Here is a 25276-nt window from a genome sequence, read left to right as displayed (position 1 = left end):
TAAGATGATCTACAATGGATTCAGGATGCCCAAAGCTCAGTATCCTCTGAGCAACTTCGCAGGTCAGGATACAGACCATCACCTGATGGTCTTTCAAGAGAGCACAGAAGGGCTGAACTCTGCACATCTTGGTTTGTCCTCCCCCTTTTTTCCTTGACATTTTCATCTAACCATGCTATTGTTATAAACATGTTCCTGTTACATTATAAGCAATTTGGAAAACAGAGAAGAGAGGGGAAAAAAACCACTCACAATCCTATTACTCTTACCAGTCTTTTTTTTCCCCTATGCAATTAAAAAACACTATCATTGTAAGATACTTTATGCTTTGCTTTTAAAATAAATAGTATTTTGATTTTTATTCTGATTATAAAAGTAATATATGCTTTAGGTGAAAAATGTAGAAAACACAGAAAAATGTATAAAAGAAAACAAAAGTCTCCCAAATTCCCATCACCACTGAGATCACTGTAACACTTCAGTGGATTTTCTTCCAATTCTTTTTCTGTCCATATATATTTATACTGAATACGTGTATACTAACACATTGTTTTTTAAACAAAATTTGGACTGTACTATATGTACTGCTTTATATCTCGCTTTTTCACTTAATATAAAACATTTTCCCACAACACTATTATAGAGTACTGAAAATTAATAACTTCGTAACGGTTTGTTAAACGGATTTCCCAAAATTATGTAATCATTCCCTTGCTGGCTTTTTACACTGTCTCCAAGCTTTTTACTGTTACAAATGATGTTATATTAAACATCTCCATGCTTTCGGTTTTTCTGTATTTTGAATTATTTCTTTAGGAGAAATTCCCAGAGGTAGAATTACAGGGTAAAAAAAGGTAGGTATATTTTTATCGCTTTTGACACACAAACTGTTTTAGAAAGGCCCATTCCAATTCACACTACCATCAGTGCAGGCAGAGTCAAAAACAAGGCACCTCGTTTCAACTTGCATTTCTTTTTTTTCCCCCCTGACTGGCATTTCTTTGCAAACATTTTCCCACATTTGTTAACCAGTTCTACCTCCTCTTTCTCAGATTACAGTTAATCTTTTTTGATCATTTATGTGCTGGGTTTTAGGAGAGATTCTTACTTACTAGAAAGAGTTCTTTGTGTAAAATTAATATTAACCCCTCCCATCACACCTGCTGTGAATATTTTCTTCAGCCTGTCTGCTGTTGGCCTTTTAATTTGGGTTGGCCATTCCCTTCTTAAAATGCCTGCTTCTTGGCTTCCGGTCCCACCACTACATTAAAACTCTTGTCTCAAAAGCGCATAGCATAAAACTCCCATTTACAGAGCACATAAAAGGGGCAGACTCAGCCTGCTGTGTTCCCCTTGGTGCACTGTGTCCCATGAGAAAGGAGATCTAGTCACTTGAGTCTTTCAGCTGCTCCCCAGAAAGGCTGGGTGGGGGAAAGAGGAAGTAAGGGCTGCATTCCCCACACGTGTTCTCATTTAAAACATTTTATCTATGATGGAAAAATTGGGGAATGTATAAGGGTGATGACTGAATAACACAACAACCATAATCAATGTCACTAAACTGTACTTGTGAATACTGTTGAAATGGCAAATGTTTTGTCACCTATATATACCACAATTAAAAAAACAACACATTTTATCTGATAATTCTGTTTTTCCAGCTCTCATCCTTCTCAGCTGCCCTTAAGATTCGACAATGTTGTACATTTTGGTTCTACCCTCACCTCTTAGTTCTTTCTCCATTTCCGTTTCTGATTCCTCTTCTTCTTGTAGCCCGGTAATAACAGATAACCCCCAAATTCTGCTTTTACCTTCATGTGGTTTAGATTCATCTGGGTAGCAGGGAAGAAGCTTATTAAAAATCACAGATTCTGGCTCCCACAACAGCCTCCTGAATCTGAGTTCTAGGCTGGACCCTGGGGTCTATGTATTTTTAACTAGCTACTTAGGTGAATCAGCATCTAGAAAGGGGACCAGCATCTAGAAAGTTCTATTAAAGTTCAGGCCTTAATGGTACTTTATCCATCCTCTCTCCCCTCCATCTCAACTGTCACTGCTTTATTTCAGGTCCTACCTTGTACAATCACTCTTCCTGTCAGCCATATAACCAGTTGCTGTGGAGGTGAGTCCAACTCATGGTGACCTCGTGTGTCAGAGTAGAACTGTGCTCCATGGGGTTTTCAATGGCTGAGAGGAAGAGTTGCCAGGCTTTTCTTCCAAGGCATCTCCGGGTGGACTCAAACCTCCAACCTTTCGGTTAGCAGTCAGGCGCGTTCACCATTTGCACCACCCAGGGACTCCCTTAACCATATAGAAGCTAATTAAGTTCCCAGAATCATCATGCTGTTTCAAACTTCTGTATTTTCACATGCATTATCCCCTCTACCTGGAGTATGCTTCCCTCTCCTCCACCCCACTTAACCTGGCAAAACCCAACTAGCCATCAAAATCATGGGCCACCTGCTTCAGACAGATTTCCTATTCTGGTTCCAATGCTCCTCTATGCTCCCCCGGCGCCTGCCCTGCGCAAACCTCTCTCAGAGACCTTAACAGAGCACTCTGAAACTGGTCCTTTCCTGTCTTTCTCCCACTGTGAACACCTCAAAGGCATGGATTACGTCTTCCCAGCTCCTGGAGCACAGTAGGTATCTAATAAATGTTGGCCGAGTGAATGAACTCATGTGGTTCACTCATGTGATTACCAAACCTACATCTCCAGCACTGACCTCTTCCCTGGGCTACCACCAGGTATGTTCCAGTGCCTCAAAGACACCTCCACCTAGACAGTCTGCCTTTTCTCTTGATCTTAATACAAAACTCCTCTTCCACCCAACAGGCATGCCTTCATAAACTACTTCCGTTTCTAGCCAAAGTACCACCATTCTTCTAACATTCAACACTGGAAAGATTGTCATTATCATTGATGGATCCTTTTTTTAACCCCCTTGTATCCAGTGTGAACTTCCTTTGTTACATCTCTAACAGAGATGATATTTCCAGCATTCATGGGTTCAACTGGACCAGGTACTTGCAGGCAGCACCTGTTCTGATAGGCTGCGCTCTCCTGGTGGTTAAGTATTTTGAACATGACCCGTTTCTATCTCCAATCATTTTTTTCTCTCCATTCTACACTCAGATTACAACAACCCCTAACTGATAACTTCTTGTCTAGTTCTTCCCTCTTGCATTTGCCCTTGCACCCTTAGCCAAATCTTTCTAAAAACAACATGCTAGCCATGGCCTCCCTGCTCACAGCATCTCCCATGGCCAAACACACAAACCTCCAGTTCTTCTGCTTCACAGACCTGTCCAGCTGCATTTTTCATATCCTTCCATTATATACCCCATGTTCCAGTTAAGTAGAGAACATCAATACCTACCATAGAATCTGTAAAAATATTTTTATTGCTTTTGAATTTTAATCTAATTTAAAATTTAACTTTAAACTTAAATGAGTTATATATACTAAGGAACACACCTAAGCATACAAAGTAAAAAAATGAAAGGTGTGTCACCCCGCATTGCCCTCACCTCCAACCCCACTTCTTAAAGTAATCATTGACTTGGTTGTAATCTTCCCACTTCCCTTAAGCTTTCTCCAATAAACGTTCCCCCATAAGCTTTTTGGACTGAACCATCACACTTAGGGTTCAGAAACATACACCATTTAGGGCTTGGCTGATTCCAAGATTGTCCATTATTCTCTTCAATTAACCTTGCAACCTCCTTAGATGAAAACTACATGTTCTCTTCTCCTTCTTTTGTGTGCTCCTCACAACTTAGCTCAGCACTGAGCCTCTGAAAGGCACGTATTAAATACTTTGTAAAGATTGATTCATTCCGGCTTTTCTCCCCAGTAACGATATCCAAAATCTCTCTCCAACTAAACCCGCTCCCTTCTTCCAACGTGGCTGTACCTGAAGAGCTCACGCCGGTCAACCCTGGCTCCATGTCAGCAGGATGAGTGCGGAGCCCAAGCTCCCCTCCCGGGGGCAGAGGTACACAGAAGCAGGCAAGCAGAGAGAATGAGGGGAGGAGGAAGGGTGGGAGAAGGTAATGGGGCACACATGTGTATCTCAGCTGTGAACACAAGATCCCGTGGAAAAGCCCAATTTAAATTTCTGTTGGAGTTTTAAAGGTTTGAAGTTCTCTATGGTGTAAATTGGTAGGCTTCAAGATAGTCTGAACTGTTACCCAACGCCCCAGCCCCAGGAGCCATTCCCTTTCTGCAGCAAAGCAGCCACAGAGCATCTTGGCCAGCCTATCAGTCCACGCAGCCCCTTCTCCTCTGCCTTGGCTGAGCAGCTGCTCCCTCTAGGGCTTCCTGCTGGTCCTTGCAGGCTCCTGGTCCCTATTCTAGCTCTGGTCCCACAGGAAACGCTCCCTCACCAAACGGGAATGTGCTGTAATACACCCCGTCTCTTGTCTCTCTCTGAGGAGCCTATGTCTCGAAAAAGCTTAGGACACTTTCACACAGCAGTGTCTGAGCTGGGTCTGGAGGTGCTTTGGGGACAAGGAAAAAGGCCAAAAGGGTAGTGGCTTCAGGTTCCAAGCCTTGTACCCTAAGCCAACCAGGCAAACTTTGCTTTTATTTCATAAAAAGAATTTGTTGCTTTTAAAAAAGGTGGAAAGGGGGTAACCAAATGACCCAAAAAACCCAGAGAGTCGAGCCCTGGAGATGAGCACATATCTGGAAGTCAGGTTCAGGATTCAGCTCTAAAAATTGGATCACTTCCCCTGAGTCCTTCTGAGCCAACTAGGGTCTGGAGAAACACCTCTCCCTTCTTCCCTCTCAGGCCAGTGGAACCTGCTGTTTTGAGGTACAGACTCTGGTTTCAAGCAGAATAGCAAGGATAGGAAGGTTCCCAGAGAAAGGGGGAAGGTGGGGCCAAGAATTCCCCATGGTGACTGTTCGGAGAGATAGATGCCAGGCTCTGGCAGGAGGGGCAAAGACTCTTACCTTGACACCGCCATCTGACTTCTTGTTCAATAGGCTTTTGGCAGCTGTGAAAACAAAGAGGAAAATCAAGTCTCCCGCATTTTTTCCTCTCCCCAACCTGAAGTCCGGCAGCCAGGTCCTCAGGAGACTGGGTATCTGACAAGGGGGCCAGACCGCGGTGTCCGGAACCCCTGGGTGAACTCAGGAAGCCACAGCATCTGTCTACCTCTGGAAGAAGCCCTTCCCAGGAGCCCCTCCGCAAGAAGGGCGTCTTGAGCGGCACAGAGCCCTCAAGGCAGTGCCCCGGATTTCCTAGGCGCTGATGGTCCTCGGCCACAGAAGAGGGCTTGGCCGAAACAGGGACACACTGCACTTAGGAGGAGAAACCTGTGCTCGTTACTGGAGCTGCCTGGGGCACTGGAGACTCTGCCTTCCACAGCTTCCAACCCAGGCCTGGAAGCAGAGTGCCAGGGTGAAAGGGTGAGGGCCCAGCCCCCAGATGCCATGGAGAGTCTCAGGATGTCCAAGCTGGAAGGATGTAAGACATCTCCTGAGCATTCTCAAGAAACAGAGTATCACAGTTCACGAGGAGACCAGACGTGAGGACGACAGACACAAACAGAGACCTGGACCACCTACAGGAGGTTTTCGCCCGGGGGGTTGAAGCCTTGACTGGGCAGGTCCTCACCAGGTTTACTGGGTCCTATCTCACTGCCCTTTCCTCTGAGCCCACTCTCTGGAACCATGAGTAGGCCTGGACCTATGAGACATCAAACAAATTCCAGCCAGGCACAGGGTGAGGCTCATGGCTGATGAGCTCTGTGTTCAAAGACTGGTGACACTGGCTAGCCACAAAGGTCATAGGAAGGCAGCAGACAGTAGGTAGGAGAGTCTGGGAGGCACAGGGAGATGGAAACAGCCCAATCGTCTGATCCATTTGGACTGTTCTGGGTTTATAACTTGGTTCCACCACTTGCTAGCTGTGCGACCTTGGGCGAGTTACTTAACCTCTCTGAACCTTAATTTCCTTAACTATAAAATGGGGATAAAACAGGGCATAGGTCACAGGGTAGTAGGGGGGATCTGATGGGATCATGCAGGAAAAGCACGTGGCAGAGTGCCTGGCACGCGGCAAGTGCTCAGTAAGTATGAACTATTGGTGTCACTATGCTGCTACCATCTTTCCTTCATATGGCCATTCCCACCCCGAGCTGTGTCCCATCTCTCTCCAGTGGGAATAAGCGTCCTTCCATCACAAGAATCCTAGCTCCAAAAATGTCCTTTGGCCCTGTCTCCAGAACCAGGTCCCTATCATGCTGGGGTGATTTGGAACTTACTTTTTTTAGTGTCTGACCACCTCTTATGCTAAGTGCTTTACATGCATTTGCTGTATCACCTGGGGAGCTGGGAAAAAAATGTTTATGCCTCTCCGACCCCCAGGGATCCTGGTTTTATTTGTCTGTGGTGGGGCCCAGGCATCAGGATTTTTTACAAGCTTCCGGATCATGAATTGCCCAGTACAGGCAGGGCTGAGAGCCTTCGGCATAAGAGCTCTTAAGCATCAACATTGTTATTCGTTATTCCCATTGGACAGATGAGGAAACTAAGGCTGGGAAAGCTGAAGGGAGGTGCTCAGGGGGTGGCAGGGCTGGGATCCAAACCCAGGAGGGCTGACTCCGAAGCTACCCTACTCTACAGCCTCTCAGACCTGCAAACACGAGCTGTAACAATTTTGAGGGGCTTGGCTTCCTCTATGGGGTTTGCTGAGGTCTAGTCCTAGCCCTGGGCAGCTTCAGGCCATGCCCAGGGCTGTCTCTGGGGGGGGCCGCAGTCTGTTGCGGCCCTCTGCAGGCAGGTCAGGCTCTCAGGCTGTCTGGAGGAAAGTGCTCCTGCTGCCCAGCTCCATGTCCCCCAGGCCATTGCCTCCTGAGAGTCGGCAAGTGCCCAGCATGCATGGCTGGTTAGGGGGCTTCTTAACACTAGTGCGCTTGCAGATGCCAAGTTAGGTGATCCATCCGGCATGCCCATCTCAGCCCGCAAGCAGGGGACTGGTCTCCCTGGTGAGTGGGCCTGGCATGCTGGCCCTCCTGGTGGGGTGGCAGGGAGCCGAGACAGGCGGTCGGGGAGGACTCATGCCACGTACCTTGCCCGGCCAGGCCGGCGGCGCTCGCGGCAGGCGAGGCGGGGGCGGAGCTCTGCCTGCCAACTGAGGGGATACAATCTCTCAGTGCACAGAGCTGCCGCAAAGCCACGGGGGCAGTCAGCAGTGAGCATGCCCCAGCGCGAGGCGCAGAACCCGCTGGCCGCCCACGCACAGCAGGGCCCAGGCGGCGTGGCCAAGCCAGCCGAGCTGGGGGGAGCGGAGGCGTCAGAGGGGGCAGGCTGATGAGGCAGGCCTGGGGGCCTGAGAGAAGTGGGCTCTGACGGGGCAAAGGGAATACCACGGCTCCACTTGGGGAAGTGGCTTCAGCTCCCGTCCCGCAACTACCTCAGGTGAGTCAACAGGTGAGAGTCTGGTTAGTTGAGAGGCAGGTGCCCTTTCTGAGGTAACGCATCCCTAGCTTAAGGCTGTGAGGAAAGTGAGTCTTACTCTCAGACCTTCCCTGCCTAGGACTAAATGAGGACATTATCAGAGAGCAGGTAGCAGAGAGGAACCCTTTTCCCTGCCATGCCACACTCAGCAGAAAGACTGGTACTCAGGGCCCACAGAGAGTCCATGGCCCCTGACCACCACAGTCCCAGCTCCTCAGAGACACAGGCCCCTTTCCCTCCTCAAAGAAGGTGCTGGGAGAGACAGCTTTTCTCAGTCCATATTTCAGTGTTCTGAGGGTGCAGAAGCCCAAAAAATGAGCCCTCAGAAAGAAAACAAAGGCTGCTGAAGCAAACACATTCTAGAAGCCCTGATATCACCATTAGCCAAGCTGCTAGAGTCCAGTGCTAAGCTGTACCCCTTAACTAAAATAATAATAATAAAAAAAAAACACAAGCCAGTTGCCGTGAAGTCAACTCTGACTACTCATGGTGACCCCACGTGTGCAGAGTAGAAGCCAACTGCCAGTACTTTCTTCCGGGGTGCCTCTTGGTGGGTTTGAACCATCAACCTTTTGGTTAGCAGCTGAGTGCTTAACCGTTTGTGCCACCCAGGGACTCCCAAGATGTACCCCTAATTGGGGCCAACTCAGAAAATAGCCTAGCTTGGGCCTAAGAAGACACACTGGTGCCCTTCTTCCTTGATTACATCTGTAGACACCTCTTTCCATAGAAGCTTCTAGAGATGGGATCCATCCTCACTGTCCCAGAGTCAAAGCAGAAGACATCATCCTGGAATGATCACAACAGAGTCCTCTGACCCAGGGCAAAGTGAGCTCAAAGCCAGACAAGGTCTGGGCAACAAGAAAAAGAGTCTCTTTAGGGACAAGTGAAAGTGTTTTGTCCTAACGGCCTGATTTCCTGAAACCAGGATACCGATTTCCTGAAATGGGGTGGGGTGGGGGTGGAGGGCTGACGTGGAGGCCAGAGGAAGGGGCTCGTGCTATTGATCCCCAGGCTGAAAGAGAAGCGACACTCTGTCTTCACGTTTCTTCAACTCAGAAAGGAGTGTTGACAAATCACCGTTCCAGGGTCAGCACAGAAATACCCTTGAGCACCCTTTAGAAGCTGCAAGTAGTTAGGGGATTAGGGGACACAAAGCACAAAGTGGGGCTACAGCTCCATTTTTAACGGGGGTGGCAGCCAGGCCTACTGTTCTCATTGTGAGAGGTGAATCCAGAATCACAAGCCCGCCCTCACAGGCACCCACAACAAAAGAGTCCTAAGCCAGGGTCGCAGGGCCTCCTATCCAGTCCTGTTGTCTCCGGAGCCCTGGGGCTTGCTGGCTAGAGCTCATGAAGCCTGGGGTCTTCTCACCTGTGGCCTCCTCAGAGCCAGGGCTCTTGGGTTACCCAGAACTAGCACAGACCAGCCCACTGGGGCTCAAGTTCAAGGAAGCAATCCCTACCCAGAGGTAGCTAGCGCCCACATGCAGTCCCCTTTCCATGACAATGCAGAGGGAACATCTCATTATGAGAATGAGAGGAGGGGGTCCCTGAATCAAAGCAGTAAAGTGGGCTGGGGGTGGAGTGAAACCAGGGGAAACAGCTAGCTTGGAAAGACTTCTGTTTTCAGTCTTGACATTAATCTTTTCCTCACGGAAAATCCACTGAGCTTCCCAACTGAGGGCAAACAACGATGGGGGTGGGGGAGACGGGGGAGCTGGAGTGTCTTGCATCTTGAAAAGAAATGTCAAGTGTGATTTCCAAATCATTGGTCCTGACTCCCGCCATTCCTCATGCAAACTGAAGTAAATTCCTTTCCCTCTCTCCTGTTGGTCTCGGTTTCTTCACTTTCACAGCTAGTTATCACAGAGAATATTTTGAGCTCAAATCACTGTAAAAGGTTTAAACATCTGGAATAATTTCCATTCGTCATTTCTGTGTGGACACAATGAAGTATGGGTGGTCCCCGTTAGCAAATGAACGGTGGAGACTGAGCAGACTCACTACACCTTATCTCTCTTTCTTCCCAGCACATCCTCTGATACCCTAGACTGGCTAAAATCTCAAAATGCTGTGAGTCTTCAGAGAATTAAATAAGAAATCGCAGAGACAAATCAGAAGGTGGGCAGGCTACTCCCTACTCCTGGGGTGGGGGGATTCTAGGGAACAGTATTCATAAATCTGAACCCAAGCAAAGCCCCCCAGAATCTCAGGTTACAGAACCCAGCAGGAGCAGCAGCAGCAGCCCCTCAAATCGGGATCCTCAGTCATCCTGGTGAAGGTGTTGCCCAAGACACCCACTGCCACCTGGGACGGCAACACCCCCTCCTGACCCACTCACCTCTGTAGGATTAAAATGCACCGCCAGGAAAACATACCTGAAAAATTCCTGGAGACAAGCATGGTCGTAAGGATAGCACCCTGGGGAAAGAGGAGGGTCTCGTGAATTCAACCGGACTCTATAATGTGTGGCCTGATCTCAGGCAAAGGCAGCTCCTCGCTAGAGCCAGAAGACATCAAGCCTTTCAGGCCTCCCCTGTGTACAACCTGCATAACTCAGCTCCAGCCAGGAGAGGGGCTCCCCTCTGTGACAGGGCAGTGGGCACACTGTAAAGGGCACGATTTCAGGAAACTTCCGCCCAGGAGGCGAGACTCACCTTCAGTTTCCTTCGGGCATTGAACTTGCGCAAACACTCCACAGTCTCCTGACGATGCATCATGGACGCCACCGTGGATCGTTGCTGGAAACCAAACAGACAGGCCTGTGAATCCCCAGCCCAGACCCTCAGCCCTCCTGGTGTCCCCAGCACTGACAGTGTGCCTAGGACGGAGCTGTGCACTCAGCCAGCACCCGCCACCCCAGAGTCGCTCCAGAGATAAAATGAGCTTGTAGATGTGAAAATGCTTTCAGAGTAAATGACTACCCAAAACTCAAGGTGATGCAAGGACAGTGATCTGAACATTAAAACACCAATAACTGATGCTAGAGGATGGGGCCCGAGAGAGCATCTAATCTTCCTGGGGAATCGGAGAGTATCCTGTGTGGTGTGATGCACATTCAGCGACTCCTATTTACTGAGCATCTATGGAGATCCAGAGTGTGAGCAGGGACAGAAGGGTCTGTGGAGATCCGGAGTGTGAGCGGGAACAGAATGGTCTGTGGAGATCCGGAGTGTGAGCGGGGACAGAACGATCTCTGGAGATCCAGAGTGTGAGCGGGGACAAAACAATCTACGGAGATCCAGAGTGTGAGCAGTTGACAGAACAGGCAGGGTTCCTGCTCCTGCAGAGAACCCTCCTTTCCTCCAAAGAGCCCCTCTCAACACACCTACACAAGGGCCAGAATGAAGCTGTAACCTGAGAAGCTAAAGATCATTTTAGAAGGAAATTTTTTCTTCAGTGTATCTATGCAGTCTATACTCTCCTCCTCACCCCCAGTGCCTCTCACCGCTCTGAAAACAGGCTTGTCTCTACCACTGAGACAATGAAACAATGGCCTCCAACTGGCCCAGCTAATGGATTATTTCCCATCTTTATCATGGACTTTGCAGCATTGGATTGATCCCTTACTAAAACCTCCTGTTTCTTAGCTTCTGGGTCCCTGCTCTTGAGTCTCCCCCACCACAGACCTTCTCATTCTCAGTCCCCCTTGCTGGTCCCTCTACCTCTTCCTGTCGTTAATGCTGGTGTTTATTATCCAGCTCTTCTCTTATTGAAGCAATACAAGCTCACAGTAAGAATGTGATCGGCACAGAAATCAATCTATTTCTACAGTCTCTCCACCATCTGTAGAGGGATGAATGTAACCTGTACTTCCAATTTTAACTTCTTCTCTAGTCTCTAGGACCAGATTTCTAAATGTCCACTGATGTCTCCATCTGGAGGTTCCCCAGACCACACTCAACATGTTCCAAACTAAAATCATCATCTTTTCTCACAAACCAGCTCTTCCTCCTGTATTTCCTCTGCCAGTGAAAAGTACAATTCTCTGCTTGGATAGCCAAGTCAAGACCTCTCTCCTTCACTCCCCAAATCCAATTGGTCACTAAATCCTTTTGATTCTGCCTCCTACATCTCTCTTGGATTTGTCCACTCTCGCCACCCCACCCACTCCCTTATCATCACCCTTGGCTAAAGACCTCATATGGTCTTGATTAGATAATTACAACAGCTTCCTGAGTTCCCTGCCTCCAGCCTCTTTATTTTTCAATTTCATTTTCCAATTCCAGAGCAATCTTTCTTAAAAGCAAATTTCATTCCTTCTTTAAAACTCTTAAATGGTTCCCTAGCCTTTCAAAATAAAACCCAAACTCCTTAGGCAGAAACTTGTATGTCATGGAATCTTTTTTGGCCTCATCTTACATTCCTGTAGTCATAGCCTAATCTACAACCAAACTACTTAACATTCCTTGAACACGTCACAGTTTCCATGGCTCCGCACAGTGGCACATGCCTGATGGCTATCATTCACGGTCTTGGGGAACATCTAGCTCAACTGGCATAACACATTTTATAGTGAATGTGTTCTACATTCTACTTTGGTGAGTAACGTCTGGGGTCTTAAAAGCCTGTGAGTGGCCATCTAAGGTACTCCACCGGTCTCATCCCTTCAGGAGCAAGGGAAAATGAAGAAAACTAAAGACACAAGGGAAAGATTAGTCCAAAGGACTAACGGACCACAACTACCACTCCCTTCACCAGACTGAGTCCAGCACGACTAGATGGTGCCCAGCTACCACCACTGACTACTCTGACAGGGATCATAATAGAGGGTCCCGGATAGAGCTGGAGAAAAATGTAGAACAAAATTCCAACTCACAAAAAAAAGACCAGACTTACTGACCTGACAGAGACTGGAGAGACCCTCAGAGTATGGCTCCCAGATACCGTTCTAGCTCACTCCTGAAGTCACTCCTGAGGTTTACCCTTCATCCAAAGATCAGACATGCCCATATACCAAAATGTGACTAACGGGGCACATCAGCCCAGGGGCAAGGACTAGAAGGCACAAGGGAACAGGAAAGCTGGTAATGGGGAACCCAAAGTCAAGAAGGGAGAGTGCTGACATGTGGTGGGGTTGGTAATCAATGTCATAAAACAATATATGTACTGACTGTTTAATGAAAAGCTAGTTTGTTCTGTAAACCTTCATCTAAAGTACAATAAAAATAAATACATAAATAAAAAAGAATCATGTCAGAGGTCACCCTCTCCATGCAGCCTTCAGTAATCCCATTCCCCACCAGGGACAGTGGGTGATCCTATGCTCTCATTAGATTTTATGTACTTGCCACATTGTAGAGGCATTATCTGTCTGAGCGTCTGTTTCCTCAGATAATCTCTGAGATCTTTGAGAGCAGTGACCACACCTCATTCATCTTTATATCTCCAGCACCCGGCAAGGTAACCAATACCAGAGAGGCATTCAATAAACACGGACAAGGACAAATAAGCGAAGACGTCCTGGTTGTCAGGATGCCTAACTGTAGCAGACCCTCTTGTTTGCAAGCAGGTATGTCAGCTTCACAGAATCGTACATGGAAACAGAGTATGTCAACCTGCACTGACAGCCTAGGGGCTCTCCTGGGAATTCAGAAGCTGGGCCGACCCTAGGGATGCTCTTTTGAGTTGCTCAGAGGCCCTTCTGTTTATTTGCTGGGTCTTGGTCACATGGCCATTAGGGCTGTATGAGAGTTGAGAGCTGGGTATGCACCCTGAGCTTGGGAATGCATTTTGGGTTCTGCCACGTTCTTTCTGTCAGCCTAAGCCCTCATTCAGAACAGAATGAAATCATAACCTGAACAGCGAGTAGCAAAGAGGCAGGTAGAGACCTGTTAGCCCCATTGCCCTCCGAGTCCTTCCTGGTGACACCTATTGACCCTGGGCCCCACCCAGTCCTGCTTCCTCTCTGCTGGGTCCTCCCTCAGAACCTAGAAGGATCCCATGCTGTAAAAAGGAAAGTACTGAGGGCATAGCGAAGGTTGGCATCCCGGATTCCCCCCGACCCCAGACAAAGACACTTACACAGACCCATGGGTGCTTGAGAGCCTGATCAGCTGTGATGCGCTTTGCTGGGTTTATGGTCAGCATCTGGTTGATCAAGTTCTTGGCTTCAGGAGTCACCGTGTCCCACTCTGGTGATGGAAACTAAGGAGAATGAACAGGGGGAGGAGGGATATGAAGTGTGCAAGCCTCACACCCTGAAAGGCCGGCTCTGTCTTCACCCCAATGCCTGTTACCAGGACCCCCTGTGGCACCTAAAGCTGCCCTGCAGCGAGCTGAAGAAGCCCTGAGAATATTAGAGCTTAGATCAACTTAAAGACTGGGAAGAGAAAACAGAACAATCACGTTAGAATGCCAGAACATACAGCAGAGCCGGAAGGGGCCTCTGGCATCTTCTGCCTCAACCCCATCTCTCTATGCAGGGGGAAACAGGGGCTCTGTGATGTGCCCAATGTCCCACTGCAGTGCAGTGGCCTCCAGACTTCTCTTCCCTACATCCTGCTGGGCTGTCTCTCAGTACACCACACTGCCCCTCCATTCTTTGCAGATAACAGATCAAAAGGGCTTTCAGCAGGCTCCTTATTTTTATTGGTTGTGCAAAAAAGTTGCTCCCTGGGACAGGGGTGGCAAGAACTGAGCCCTGTATGCCCCTCCCTGGGTCCTCAGAGTCCCTTGATACTCCCCGTATCACGTCACACACTAAACACAGTGTCCCTTCTCTTGGACAGAGCCCAAGGGGCAGAAGTTCTGCCCTTTCCAGCTTGGTGGCTCAGCTCCCCAGTGAACCCGTCCTTACATCATAGGCTCCAGCCTTGATCTGCTGATACAGCTTGTGCTGATCCTCGTCCCAGAAGGGAGGGTATCCCACCAGGAGGATATACAGGATGACCCCTACGAGACAGAACACATAGGTCACTAGGGTCAGTCACCTATTCCCCTGAGGAACCAAGAAATGCCACACAGGGCTCAGAGCCACCCAGAAAATCAAGGGCCAAACCAGAATTAGAAATGGGAGCCAGCTGACCTCCTGCTGTGCTCCATGACCCATGTCCCTGAGTCACTTCAGGGAGTCATTCAAGCACAACCCATCCTCTAGGGCACAGGCAAACCCCTCTCCAAGAAGGATGAAGCAAAATCCAGAAGCCCTTGGGGAGGGGGTGTGATGGGATCAGCCAACCCAGGGGCATGGGAGCAAACACCATGATCTCACATGATCACTCATGGGCCCCGCAAGGAATAGTGATGCCTCTTTCTCGTCATTACCAAAGTCAAGGGCCCTTAACACTGAAAAGCTGAGTGTGTGGAATGGGCTTACCACAGGCCCAGATATCCACCGGTTTTCCATAGGGATCTTTCCTCAAGACCTCAGGGGACAAGTAACCTGGGGTGCCAGCAAAACCTGTAGCAGAAGAGAGGGCAGAGGCACAATGAATCCACTTTCCTGCTCGTTAAATCCCCATCAGTAAATTCCCCAACTCCGTTTTCCCTCTTGCTGCTTTTGCTTATAAGCTCTCAGCACATGGGCAGCAACAGATGCAGGCTGGGCCTCTTGTATTGCCCGGCATCCCAATTAGAGCGCAAGTCCACATGCCTTCCAAGAACTTCCAATGCCCCCCAAGAGGTAGCAAGAACGCAGAGCCACAGTGCTGATGACAGCTAGACTCACTGTACTGAGTCACGTCGGACCAGGAGGGATCTCTGCACCCTCCCCAAACCCTCCAGTCTCTGAGGAGGCCAGGACCATTGAGGGTCTGGCTTCTAGTTCCGCAAGAGAAAGGCTAATCAGGAAGAGGAGGAAGGGCGGGGGCTGCATTCCAGGAAGACAGGGTCACCCTTACCAAACCAAGCCTGCTGCTCTCCCTGCACTTCGATGGCTAGGCCAAAATCAGCCAGCTTGACAGCGGCACCCTTACATTTACTTGCCAGCAGCAGGTTCTCCGGCTACACAAGAACAGAGAGAATCTTGTGAGGCATCCACCCTGGGGCCCAGGCCCGGAGGGAGCCTAGTTTGGGCCCACGCAGTACCAATATATGGCACAAGGTGGCGCCAACGCACCATAAGCAGGAGGCAAGGGGGGCACCTGGGTAGTACCTTCAGGTCCCGGTGGACAATGTCATGCTGATGGATGTGGTTAACACTCTCCAGAATCTGATGTATACAGTGGCTGAGAAAGCAGAAGGAAAAGAAATATCAGTGCAGGGTTAAACCACCCACTCACAACCACATGCTGTAACCCTGGGTCACAGGTTCACAGGGGATCGTTGAACGATGAGCTAGAAGGGACCTTGGACACCACCTAGTTCAACTTCATTTTACAGATGAGGAAACTAAGGCTCAGGTAGATTAAGTGGCTTGTCCAGGGTCACCTGCTAGGCAACGGCAGAGAGACTAGAATGGGGTCTCACCCTGCCTCCTGTTGACTGTGGATGCCCAACACAACCAGTTAGTTTCCAAGACATCAGGGGACACTCCACACTCATGAGAAGGAGGAGATCATCCAAGCCCTTCCTTATTTCTCTTTTCCCCAACAACAACTTTGTTCTTGAAGAAGAGGCTTGTGGCGGCAACTAGGGAAGCAGAGTCCAATTAAGGCACCTATGCTGTTTTGGGGGTGGGTGCACTCATTGGTTCCTTTAAATATTTACTGGCACCCTATAAGGCATTGAGTTTGGAACACAAGATACGAAGACAAATCAGACCCAGTGCCTGACTTGAAGTTTATCATCCAGGAGGGGAGATAAAACAGATAAAATACGTACAGACACCTTTGAGAAACGATGTACTTAAGAGGGGTCCAAACAGGGTACAAGAGGAGCATTTCTGATAATGTTTTTGCATAGAAAAAAGACAAACTAACCCTAGACACATATTCAAGGGCTGATTCTTGAATCAGGTCGTCCACCTTGCAAACCACTCTGTTATGTGTGCAGTGCAAACCACTCTGTTATGTGTGCAGTTCAAACTCCCAGCAGTCAGCGCTGGAAGTCTATAGAGAAGTGGTTTTTAAGTGAGGTGGGGGTGGTGGGGGGAGTAGACAAGGATTTTGCTCCCCCTGCCCCAGACAGTTGGCAATGTCTAGAGACAGCTCTAGTTTTCATGTCTAGGGGTGGTGGGAGGTGCCACTGGCGTCAAGTGGGTAGACCAGGGATGCTGCTAAACATCCTAAAATGCACAGGACGCCCCCACAACAAAGAATTATCCAGTCCAGAGTGTCAACAGTGCCGAGGCTGAGAAACCTGGCCTAGAGAGTGGGGCTGCAGTCGTCAGGAGCTGCAGGGGACACGGAGCAGGCAGGCAGGGTGTCCACGTGTACTGGGCCAGGTGGTATGGACTTACTATTCCTTTCTCTAAAATCTGATGCTGGGGCTCCCACAAGAGCAGAGGGGTCTTATGGGGCCCCTGAGGGTTGAGGCTCAGACCTCCTCACAGGACACAGCCAAAGAGTGGGCCAGAGAGACTTTTAGACTGGGCCGAAGAGGCAAGTCACCACAGAAATGTATAATTAGAACAGAGCCGGGCTAGCAGAGAGAGCCTTCTGGCCAAAAATGGCAAAAATGCGAAGTGTCCCAGCAGGGCCAGGCCAAGCCCACTGGTACAGTCACCACCCCCCCCCCAGGGGCCCTGAGCTATCACCGCCTCCTGCAGCCTTCTCCTGCCTCCTCCCGCCCCTGGCTTGGTCCTCCCCTGCTGGCACTGGAATTCATCTCCCCACTTGAGAATTTTTCCTGAGGCTGAAGCATCTGAAGTTGATCAGCAAACACTGGTCTCTCAGGGTTGAGAAATTCGTGAGGAAGCTGCACTCCCCCACTCTCCAGAGGCAGCCAGAGCTGCACATAAGCCAGATAAGCTGTAGGCAGGATGATCAAAACCAGGTTGTAAGGACATCACCCTCAGAGAAAAGCTGGGACCGGGGGAGGAGCCGAGGCGGGAAAGGCAGGCCAAACCAGCACTTGAGAGCTGTGGATGGGAGAATTCTGTTGTGTCGCGTGGAGGAGCTGCCAGGGCTTCCAGGGAGGCTGTGGGCTGTGGGGTGTAGTCAAGAGACAAGGTGACAGAGGAGGCTAGAATTTCTGAGAAGATTCTGGATGGACCACTAACCCAGAGGTCTACACTCCTCATGACAGAAACCATGTTTTCTCCATCTCTGGGTCATCCCCAGCTCCTCAGCTCAGGGCCTTGTACATACTGTTGTGAGTTGCCATTGAGTTGGCTCCGACTCACAGTGACACCATATATGTACAGAGTAGAACTGCTCCATAGGGTTTTGTGCCACTAGGACTTGTCAAAGGAAAGAGAGGGGGGCAGGGAGGGACCTTAGATTTGCTCAGGAATATACAGGAATGCAAAGAAAAGGAATTTCTAGGGGTGACAGGATAAAGAACCTTGTAAGAGCTTTGTATAAAACTGATCTGGGAGTGCTGAACTATAACTTCTAATACGGCCCCAGAATGCAACCCTGGTCCAGCTCTGTAGTCTTCCTCCAGACGAGAGTTCTTCTAATCTTCCCCACGGACTACTCAGATAGGCACCATGCCTGGTCCCCCGAGGAGGCCAAGGTTTATTTCAATCCCAAACCCTAGATGTACACTTGAACTAGAGCCTCATCAAACCCGAGGTGGCCTCTTGCCTCACCTGGCATCAGCTTCACTGTAGTACTCTCTGGCCACGATGTCTTCAAACAGCTCTCCGCCGGTAACACTACAACCAACCGAGGAGGAGGGTCAGAGGAGGCGAGGGCCAGGTGGCCAACCCCAGCGCCCAACCGGGTAACAGTCACATCGCAGAACACCTCTTAGAGAAACCCCAACTCAACACACATTTCATCTGAGAGCCCAGAACACACTTGATCCTTCAATCACATGGGGCCCCGCCATAGGGTACCACGGGCCCCCCTTCCTTCTGGACATTTCTTCTTCTGCAACCTACAGATTACCTGATACTCAGGCAGACATGAAGACATGGTGATCTAAGAGAAAATAACCAGCCTATGCAGAAAGTAGGGAGCCCTGGTGGCACAGTGGTTAAGAGCTCAGCTGCTAACCAAAAAGTCAGCAGTCTGAATCCACCAGCCACTCCTGGGAAACCCCATGGGGCAGTTCTACTCTGTCCTATAGAGTTGCGATGAGCCGGAAGCGACTCGACAGTAACAGGTTTGGTTGGTTTTTCTTTAAGCAGAAAGTAATAGCTGTTCTTTGAGGCCGATGTGGATACTAACCTCTGGCTGCCATGGAGGACAACTAAAGTTGAAGAATAACGAGATCAAGGACACAGACACCCAACCCTGAAAATACTGGGGAGGAGTTTCCAGGAGGTGAAGAGCCGTTTTAAGATATTAAACCACATCCAAAGTGGAGGAGAGACCAAGCAGAGTCCAGTTTATGACTAATAAAAGCGACCTTCAGTTTCCCAGAATTTTTAAGGTCACGCGAAGAGCTGTGCTCTCTAATTCCACTAAGTTAACACACCAAGAAACAAGACAAAAGTATCTGCAGAACGTGTAGTGCAGAACAGAAATGCTAAAGCAAGGCCACTGTGGGGATTCTGAGCCCCAGGGAGACACTGAGGGAGCAAGGAGACCCCCCTCAGGGGCTTTGGGCAAGCAACGCACCCCATTACCAGGAAGTTCAAAATCAAATCCTTCCCTTAGGCAAGGGGCTTCTCAGCCCAGGCTGCAGACCCAGCTCAGGCCTCTTTCCAAGCCTTCATCTTGAGCCAGCTGGAGGGAAAGGCCCCCACACCCTCAGAAAGTGGCACTTACAGGTCAAACACGAGGTAATGAAACCCTTCTTCAGAAATACTGTCATGGAGGCGCACTGCAAGAGAGGAGAGGGGGACAGAGATTAACAGAGAGAAAATGCAGAAATCCTATTTCTCCTCTTGAGCAGCCCACCCCCACCCAGGCCTGTCGGCCTCACTGAAGGAGTCGTGAGAAGTAGCAACATGCCAACACTCCCCAAGTCCAAGGTTACACGGCCAGGGAGGGATGCACCCAGACTCCCATTCCCCCCGTCTCTCGCCACCACCTCAGACCGCCTCAGACACAGGCAAGAGACAAGCATCGTGGCTAAGAAGTAAGACAAAACGAAGAAATGCAAAAACTAGTCCTCCGGAAGGTGTCCTGGGATAATGACCCATGACAGTGAAACACCTGGTGTCTCAGTGGGAAGGAGAGATGTGTGATGAAGAGCAACAAGACAGAAAGCTGAGAGCTCCCTCAGGAAAGTAAACGCGAGCGGGAGACTAACTCCACTCCTAGGGATAAACCCCGAAGACAAAAGCAGGCACTCAAGCAGATACGTGGGCACCAATGCTCATTGTAGCACTATTCACAATAGCCAAAAGGTGCAAACAACCCAAATGTCCATCAAGAGATCAATGGATCAACAAAAGGTGGTATATCTATATGATAGAATGTCAGTTAGTCATAAAGAGAAATGAAGTTCTAATACAAGCTACAACATGGATGAACCCTGAGAACATTACACTGAGTAAAATAAGTCAGACACAAAGGGACAAGTATTCTATGATCCCACTTCCTTAAGATATCTAGAATAAGCAACTACACAGAGATCAAAGTTTATTAGTGGTTACCAGCAGCTGGGGGAAGAAACGAATGGGGAGGTGCTGCTTAAGCGGCATGGAGTTTCTGTTTCGGGTGATGAAAAATTTTTGGAAATGGATGGTGGTGGTAGCACAACATAGTGAATGTAATTAACATCACTGAATCAAACACTTAAAAATAGTTCAAATGAAAAAAAAAAAAAAAAAAAAGAAGTGCACAGGAGAATTAAAGGGAAAGGAACAAGCTGGAAAGGCAGGGCCTGGCATGTGACGCGAGGGTGACGGGGGGCTGGATGGTGAGCCTGGGAAGCAAAGACACATAGTCAGGCAACAAGAAAAGCAATGGAAAGTTACATTTATTCAGTGCTTACTATGTGCCAGGCCCTGTGTTGGGCTCTTTACATAAATTACAGATTCCACAAGCATTTATTGAATGCCTACTGTGTGCTGGACTCTGGGCTGGGTGGCAAGATTCAGGAGGGGCAGACAGAGCCCCTGCCCCAAGGAGGTTATTATTCTGATGACCACACTGAGATGAGAGCTACTCCCATTACACAGATGAGGAAATTGGAGGCTTACAGGCATAAAGCACATTCCCAAAGGTCGAAGGACTTCTATATGGTGGGTCGCAGCGTGAACCCATATCTCTCTAACACAAAGACTGCTTCCTATAAGAAATGTGGGGCAGCCCACACACCCAGGCAACGAAGCAACAAAGCCGGGAGAGACCGCTCATGAATGTGCCCACGACAGCATGACAGACTGCCCAGAAGGGCACCACGGGGAGGAGACTAGAACCATTCACCAACGGCAAGAAAAGGCTGGCAAGCTCCCTGTCCCCAGAGCTCTTGGGCAAAACACCAACCTAATGTCTCCTGAGGTCTCCTCTTCAAGCTCTTGCCTGCAAAGCCCCCTCTGGGTTAAATGCCAACCCCTGAGCATCATCTAATGCAAATACAACCCAGTGCTCGGATGCCTTCGCCAACTGTCCCCACTGTGCTGTCACTTCCCTCACCTGAACTTTCTTGACTTCTGTTCCAAAGGGCTCCCTCTGTTTGACCCTTGCTCCAAATCCTCGGAGGTTCAGGAGCACTTAAGGAATGGCCAGACACCAACCCAACTGGTGAAGTTCTTGGATACAAAGAAATCACCGCGTCTCTCCCTTGGCAGGCTGGGACTGCCAACCATACCGACCAGCAGCTCTGTTCCTGTTGTCAGATGCACCACCTCCCACCATGGCCCTTGCAACTGGAGGCACTTCCCATCTCTATAACCCTGTGTTGTTTCTTGCCTGCCAAATGAGGAATCAGAGGCCTGCCAGGGCTGGAACCAGGTCCTAAAGACTGTTTATACTTCATGTTGCCTACCTTATTTGAGCCGATCTGCTTACTCAATCCCACAATTCCACCCCAAACTCAGCATTTCTATGATTTACTGGTATGGTCAAAGCAGGGCAGCTCCTTTCCTAATACCCCTGCTCCTCAAATAGTTCTCCCCTACCCTCAGGTAAGCAAGCTCACACTTTTCTAGGCCTGCAGATGACGGAGTGGGCTTTTAGGGCAGATGGAAGGAGCGACAGCCAGACTCCTGCTCCTCCCATCCAAACCAGCCCACCACGCGCAACCGAACCGCCATGCAGCCCTGCACCCTCCCTCCACATCCTGCCTCTCTGGTCTCACTTGGTGCCTCATGCCGAGTCCTGCTGCAGCTGCTGCTCCCTTGCTTCCAAAAGGCCTTTACGTTTAATTAAAAATTTGCTATTAAAAAGCATTAAAGTGTGTAACACAAATAATCCCCTGGAAATCAGCTGTCCCAGAAGCTGAAGACTGGCTTCATTAGGAAGGTGACTAATAGCCACAGGACAGGCAGCTAATAGGATAGCAGGTACGGTGTTAACAACCGTTCCTGGAAGTTCAGCTGCCCAGCCCTGCCCGGGCCTGGCCCCCAGCCTGGCCTTACCCGGACCCCCCAGGCCTGCCCCACCCCACCCCAGCACAGCAGGGCTGACAACAGGGCAAAAAGCGCAGGCACCCATGCCTATGCCCAGACATGGAGACACTGGCTAAAAGAAACACCCTTGTTGGTCCTTCTCCAGGAAGGCCACACACAGAGCGTAGGTGGGAGGAGGCCCGGGGAGCTGGGAATTAGAAGAGAAGGTGCAGCAAAGGAAGCTAATCCTTCCAGGCCACCCAGCCCAGAGCACAGCTTTGATGTGTGCTGCCAAGCAAGGTACCCACCAAGGCACAGAGGAGTGCAGGGGAGTGCCCATATCTGAATAAGACTGCAGCGTTATTTTCATTTGAATTTGTAAAGAGAATGAAGAGGGACCTGGGGACAAGAGCAGAAACTTGACTGCACCATTCTAAGTCCCTACCTAGCAGATTCTTGATAATAACCATCAAAATTATAATAACCAACTCTTATTTGAGCTGTTTCTATGTGCCAGGCATTGTGCCAAGCGCTTTATATGCAGTGTTTTATTTAACCCTTGCATTAACTCTGCTGAGTGGGTACTACTATTGCTTGCATCTGACAGAGAGCAGATAGGGGCTCAAAGAGAAAGTTGGCCAAGATCACACCCAGTGGCAGAACTGGGACCTGAAGCCAAGGCAAGCCGCTGCCAAAATCCTTGACATTACAGAATCCTCCTAGGCAAAGGGGCTCCAATCTGTCCCCATTAGCACTGGACACTGTGACTCCCGCAAATTCGCTCCTTCCACAACTGCTTCTTAGGGACCTACGCTGAAGTAGCATGACTGCAGACATGGCATGTCTACATGCTACGAAGCATGAAGCAGGCTACGGGCTACAGGCACGGTCCTGCCACCATGGAGCTTCCAGGAGAATGGAGAAGACAGGCTCTAGACCTGCAGTTACACAAATCTTGTTGTTCTTACTGCTGTCGAGCTGGGATCCTGACTCACGTTGACCCCATATGCAACGGAACGAAACGCTGCTGGGTCCTGCGCCATCAGATGATTAGTTGCGAATTGGACCATTGTGATCCCTAGGGTTTTCACTGACTGATTTTCAGAAGCAGTTTGCCAAGCCTCTCTTTCTAATCCATCTTAGTCTGGAAGCTCCGCTGAAACCCGTTCAGCGTCGTAGCAACATGCACATCTCCACTGACAAGACTCGTGGCTGTGCATGAGATGCATTGGTCAGAAATAGAACCCAAGTCTCCTGCATGGAAGACAAGAATTCTACCATTGAACCACCACTATCTTCACACTAATATTTAACTAAAACCACAATTGTGTTGAGGGCTATGAAGTAGAAGTGAAGGGTGATATGAATGTGTGGAATACGATAATCTGATGTTCAGCCCATTCCACGTTAAAGAGAGGGGTCACCAAGGTCAAGGAGGGCCAGGCAAAGTCTAGAGAACAGAAAGATCTGGGCAAATGAAGTATTTTTTGCATTTCTGCAATAAACTTAATTATTGTTCTTTAAAAACTGGGGAAGGAAGGAAGGATATGCTAAGACACCTAAATACCTTTTCTTGATGTTCTATACGTTTAGGGACTGATAAAGTCATAACCCAAACATTGTAGCTATTTTCAACCAACAATATTCCACATTTTAACTAACAAATCTTTGTGGAAAAAGCACGGAAAAAAGTGTCACTGTTAAAAGTGTCTGCAGCTTACTGGACGGTGGACACATGACATTATGCGTTTGTCAAAACCCAGAAAAGAGTGAACCCTAATGCACACCATGGATTTTAGTTAATAATAATGAATCACTTCAACACCTCAATAACAAAAAGACAAACAATCCAATCAAAAAAGGGGCAAAGGACATGAACAGACACTTCACCAAAGAGGACACTCAGGCCGCTAACAAATACATGAAAAGACACTCATGGTCATTAGCCATTAGAGAGATGCAAATCAAAACTACAAGAAGATACCATCTCACCCTTGCAAAAACAGCAATGATTAAAAAAAAAAAAACAGAAAACAACAAATGGTTGTGAGGTTGTGGGAGGAATGGAACTCTCTTACACATTGCTGGTGGGATTGTAAAATGGTACAACCACTATGGAAAACAATATGGTGCTTCCTCAAAAGTTTAGAAATATAACCTAGATGATTCTGGAGGACATTATGCTGGGTGAAATAAGTCAATCACAAAAGGGCAAATATTTTATGGTCTAACTTTTACAAAAAGTCAAGAATACGTACACTCACAGAAAACAACATTCTTTGACGGTTACCAGGGATTGAAGGGGGAGGGAAGTGGAATCACTTTCTAGATAGTAGACACTGTTATTTTTGGTGATGGAAAAAGCAATACCCAATGTGGGTGAAGTCTGCAGAATTTGACTGAGATAAATGAAGTCACTAAGAAGTACGCAAGAATAAAGGACAATTTTGGTAAATGCTGTAACATACAATTTTGCAACCACAATAACAATCAAAAAAATATGTGTGTGGTCTCACAGGTAGACATCTGTGTATATGTATATAGGAAGACACATATGAGTATATGGGTGTGCATTTACAGATGTATCTGTAGACTTATGCGTATACATGTTCATGATCGCTGCATATATAATCAAATATATAGTAAACCACATAGGGGGCACAGTTACAGATACTTCCTAGACATAACCAAATACCTCGTGGGACTGGATTACTGGGTTTGAGGGCTTGGGACCACAGTCTCATGGGACCACTTGGTCAACTGGCACAGCATAGTTCATAAAGATAATGTTTGGTGAGTAGCATCTGGGGTCTTAAAAACTTGCAAGTGGCCATCTAAGACACAACTATCGGTCTCTACTCATCTGGAACAAAAGAGAATGAAGGAAACCAAAGACTCAAAGAAGAAACTAGTCCACAGGACTAATAGCCCATATGAACCACGGCCTCATCTAGCCTGAGACCAGAAGAACTAGATGGTGCTCGACTACCACTACCAACCGTTCTGACCAGGGACACAACAGAAGCTCCTGGTTAGAAAGGGAGAAAAACGTAGACCAAAACTCAAATTCCTCAAAAAGGCCAGTAGAGACTAGGGGAACTCCCGTGACTATCACCCTAAGACACCCTTCGAACCTGGAACTGAAGCCACTCCAGAAGGTCACCTTTCATCCAAATAACAGACTGGTGAATAAAATAAACAGTATCACCCGTGAATTACTGTGCTCCCTGGAATAATCAACTTTATGAGATGAAACAGTCAACGGTTTACCCTAAAACAAAGACGAGAAGCTAAGAAAGGGCAGGGAAG

General features: G+C 48.6%; 1 protein-coding gene across 1 annotated transcript in view; it reads right to left on the bottom strand.

Annotated features, from left to right (window-relative positions):
• CAMK2G (calcium/calmodulin dependent protein kinase II gamma) overlaps positions 1 to 25276 on the bottom strand; it is a 59305-nt gene that overhangs the window by 15659 nt on the left and 18370 nt on the right. The window contains exons 6-15 of the mRNA XM_023737722.1: positions 19236 to 19290; positions 18110 to 18175; positions 15569 to 15641; positions 15315 to 15417; positions 14792 to 14875; positions 14273 to 14367; positions 13498 to 13620; positions 10131 to 10214; positions 9852 to 9894; positions 4961 to 5004 (exon numbers count right to left, since the gene is read on the bottom strand). Of these exons, the coding sequence (XP_023593490.1) occupies positions 4961 to 5004; positions 9852 to 9894; positions 10131 to 10214; positions 13498 to 13620; positions 14273 to 14367; positions 14792 to 14875; positions 15315 to 15417; positions 15569 to 15641; positions 18110 to 18175; positions 19236 to 19290 (770 nt within the window). The remainder of the gene's footprint in view (positions 1 to 4960; positions 5005 to 9851; positions 9895 to 10130; positions 10215 to 13497; positions 13621 to 14272; positions 14368 to 14791; positions 14876 to 15314; positions 15418 to 15568; positions 15642 to 18109; positions 18176 to 19235; positions 19291 to 25276) is intronic.

This window comes from Trichechus manatus, unplaced genomic scaffold, assembly GCF_000243295.1.
Source record: "Trichechus manatus latirostris isolate Lorelei unplaced genomic scaffold, TriManLat1.0 scaffold00106, whole genome shotgun sequence".
NCBI lineage: Eukaryota > Metazoa > Chordata > Mammalia > Sirenia > Trichechidae > Trichechus > Trichechus manatus.
This window is presented reverse-complemented; position numbering and strand designations above follow the sequence as displayed.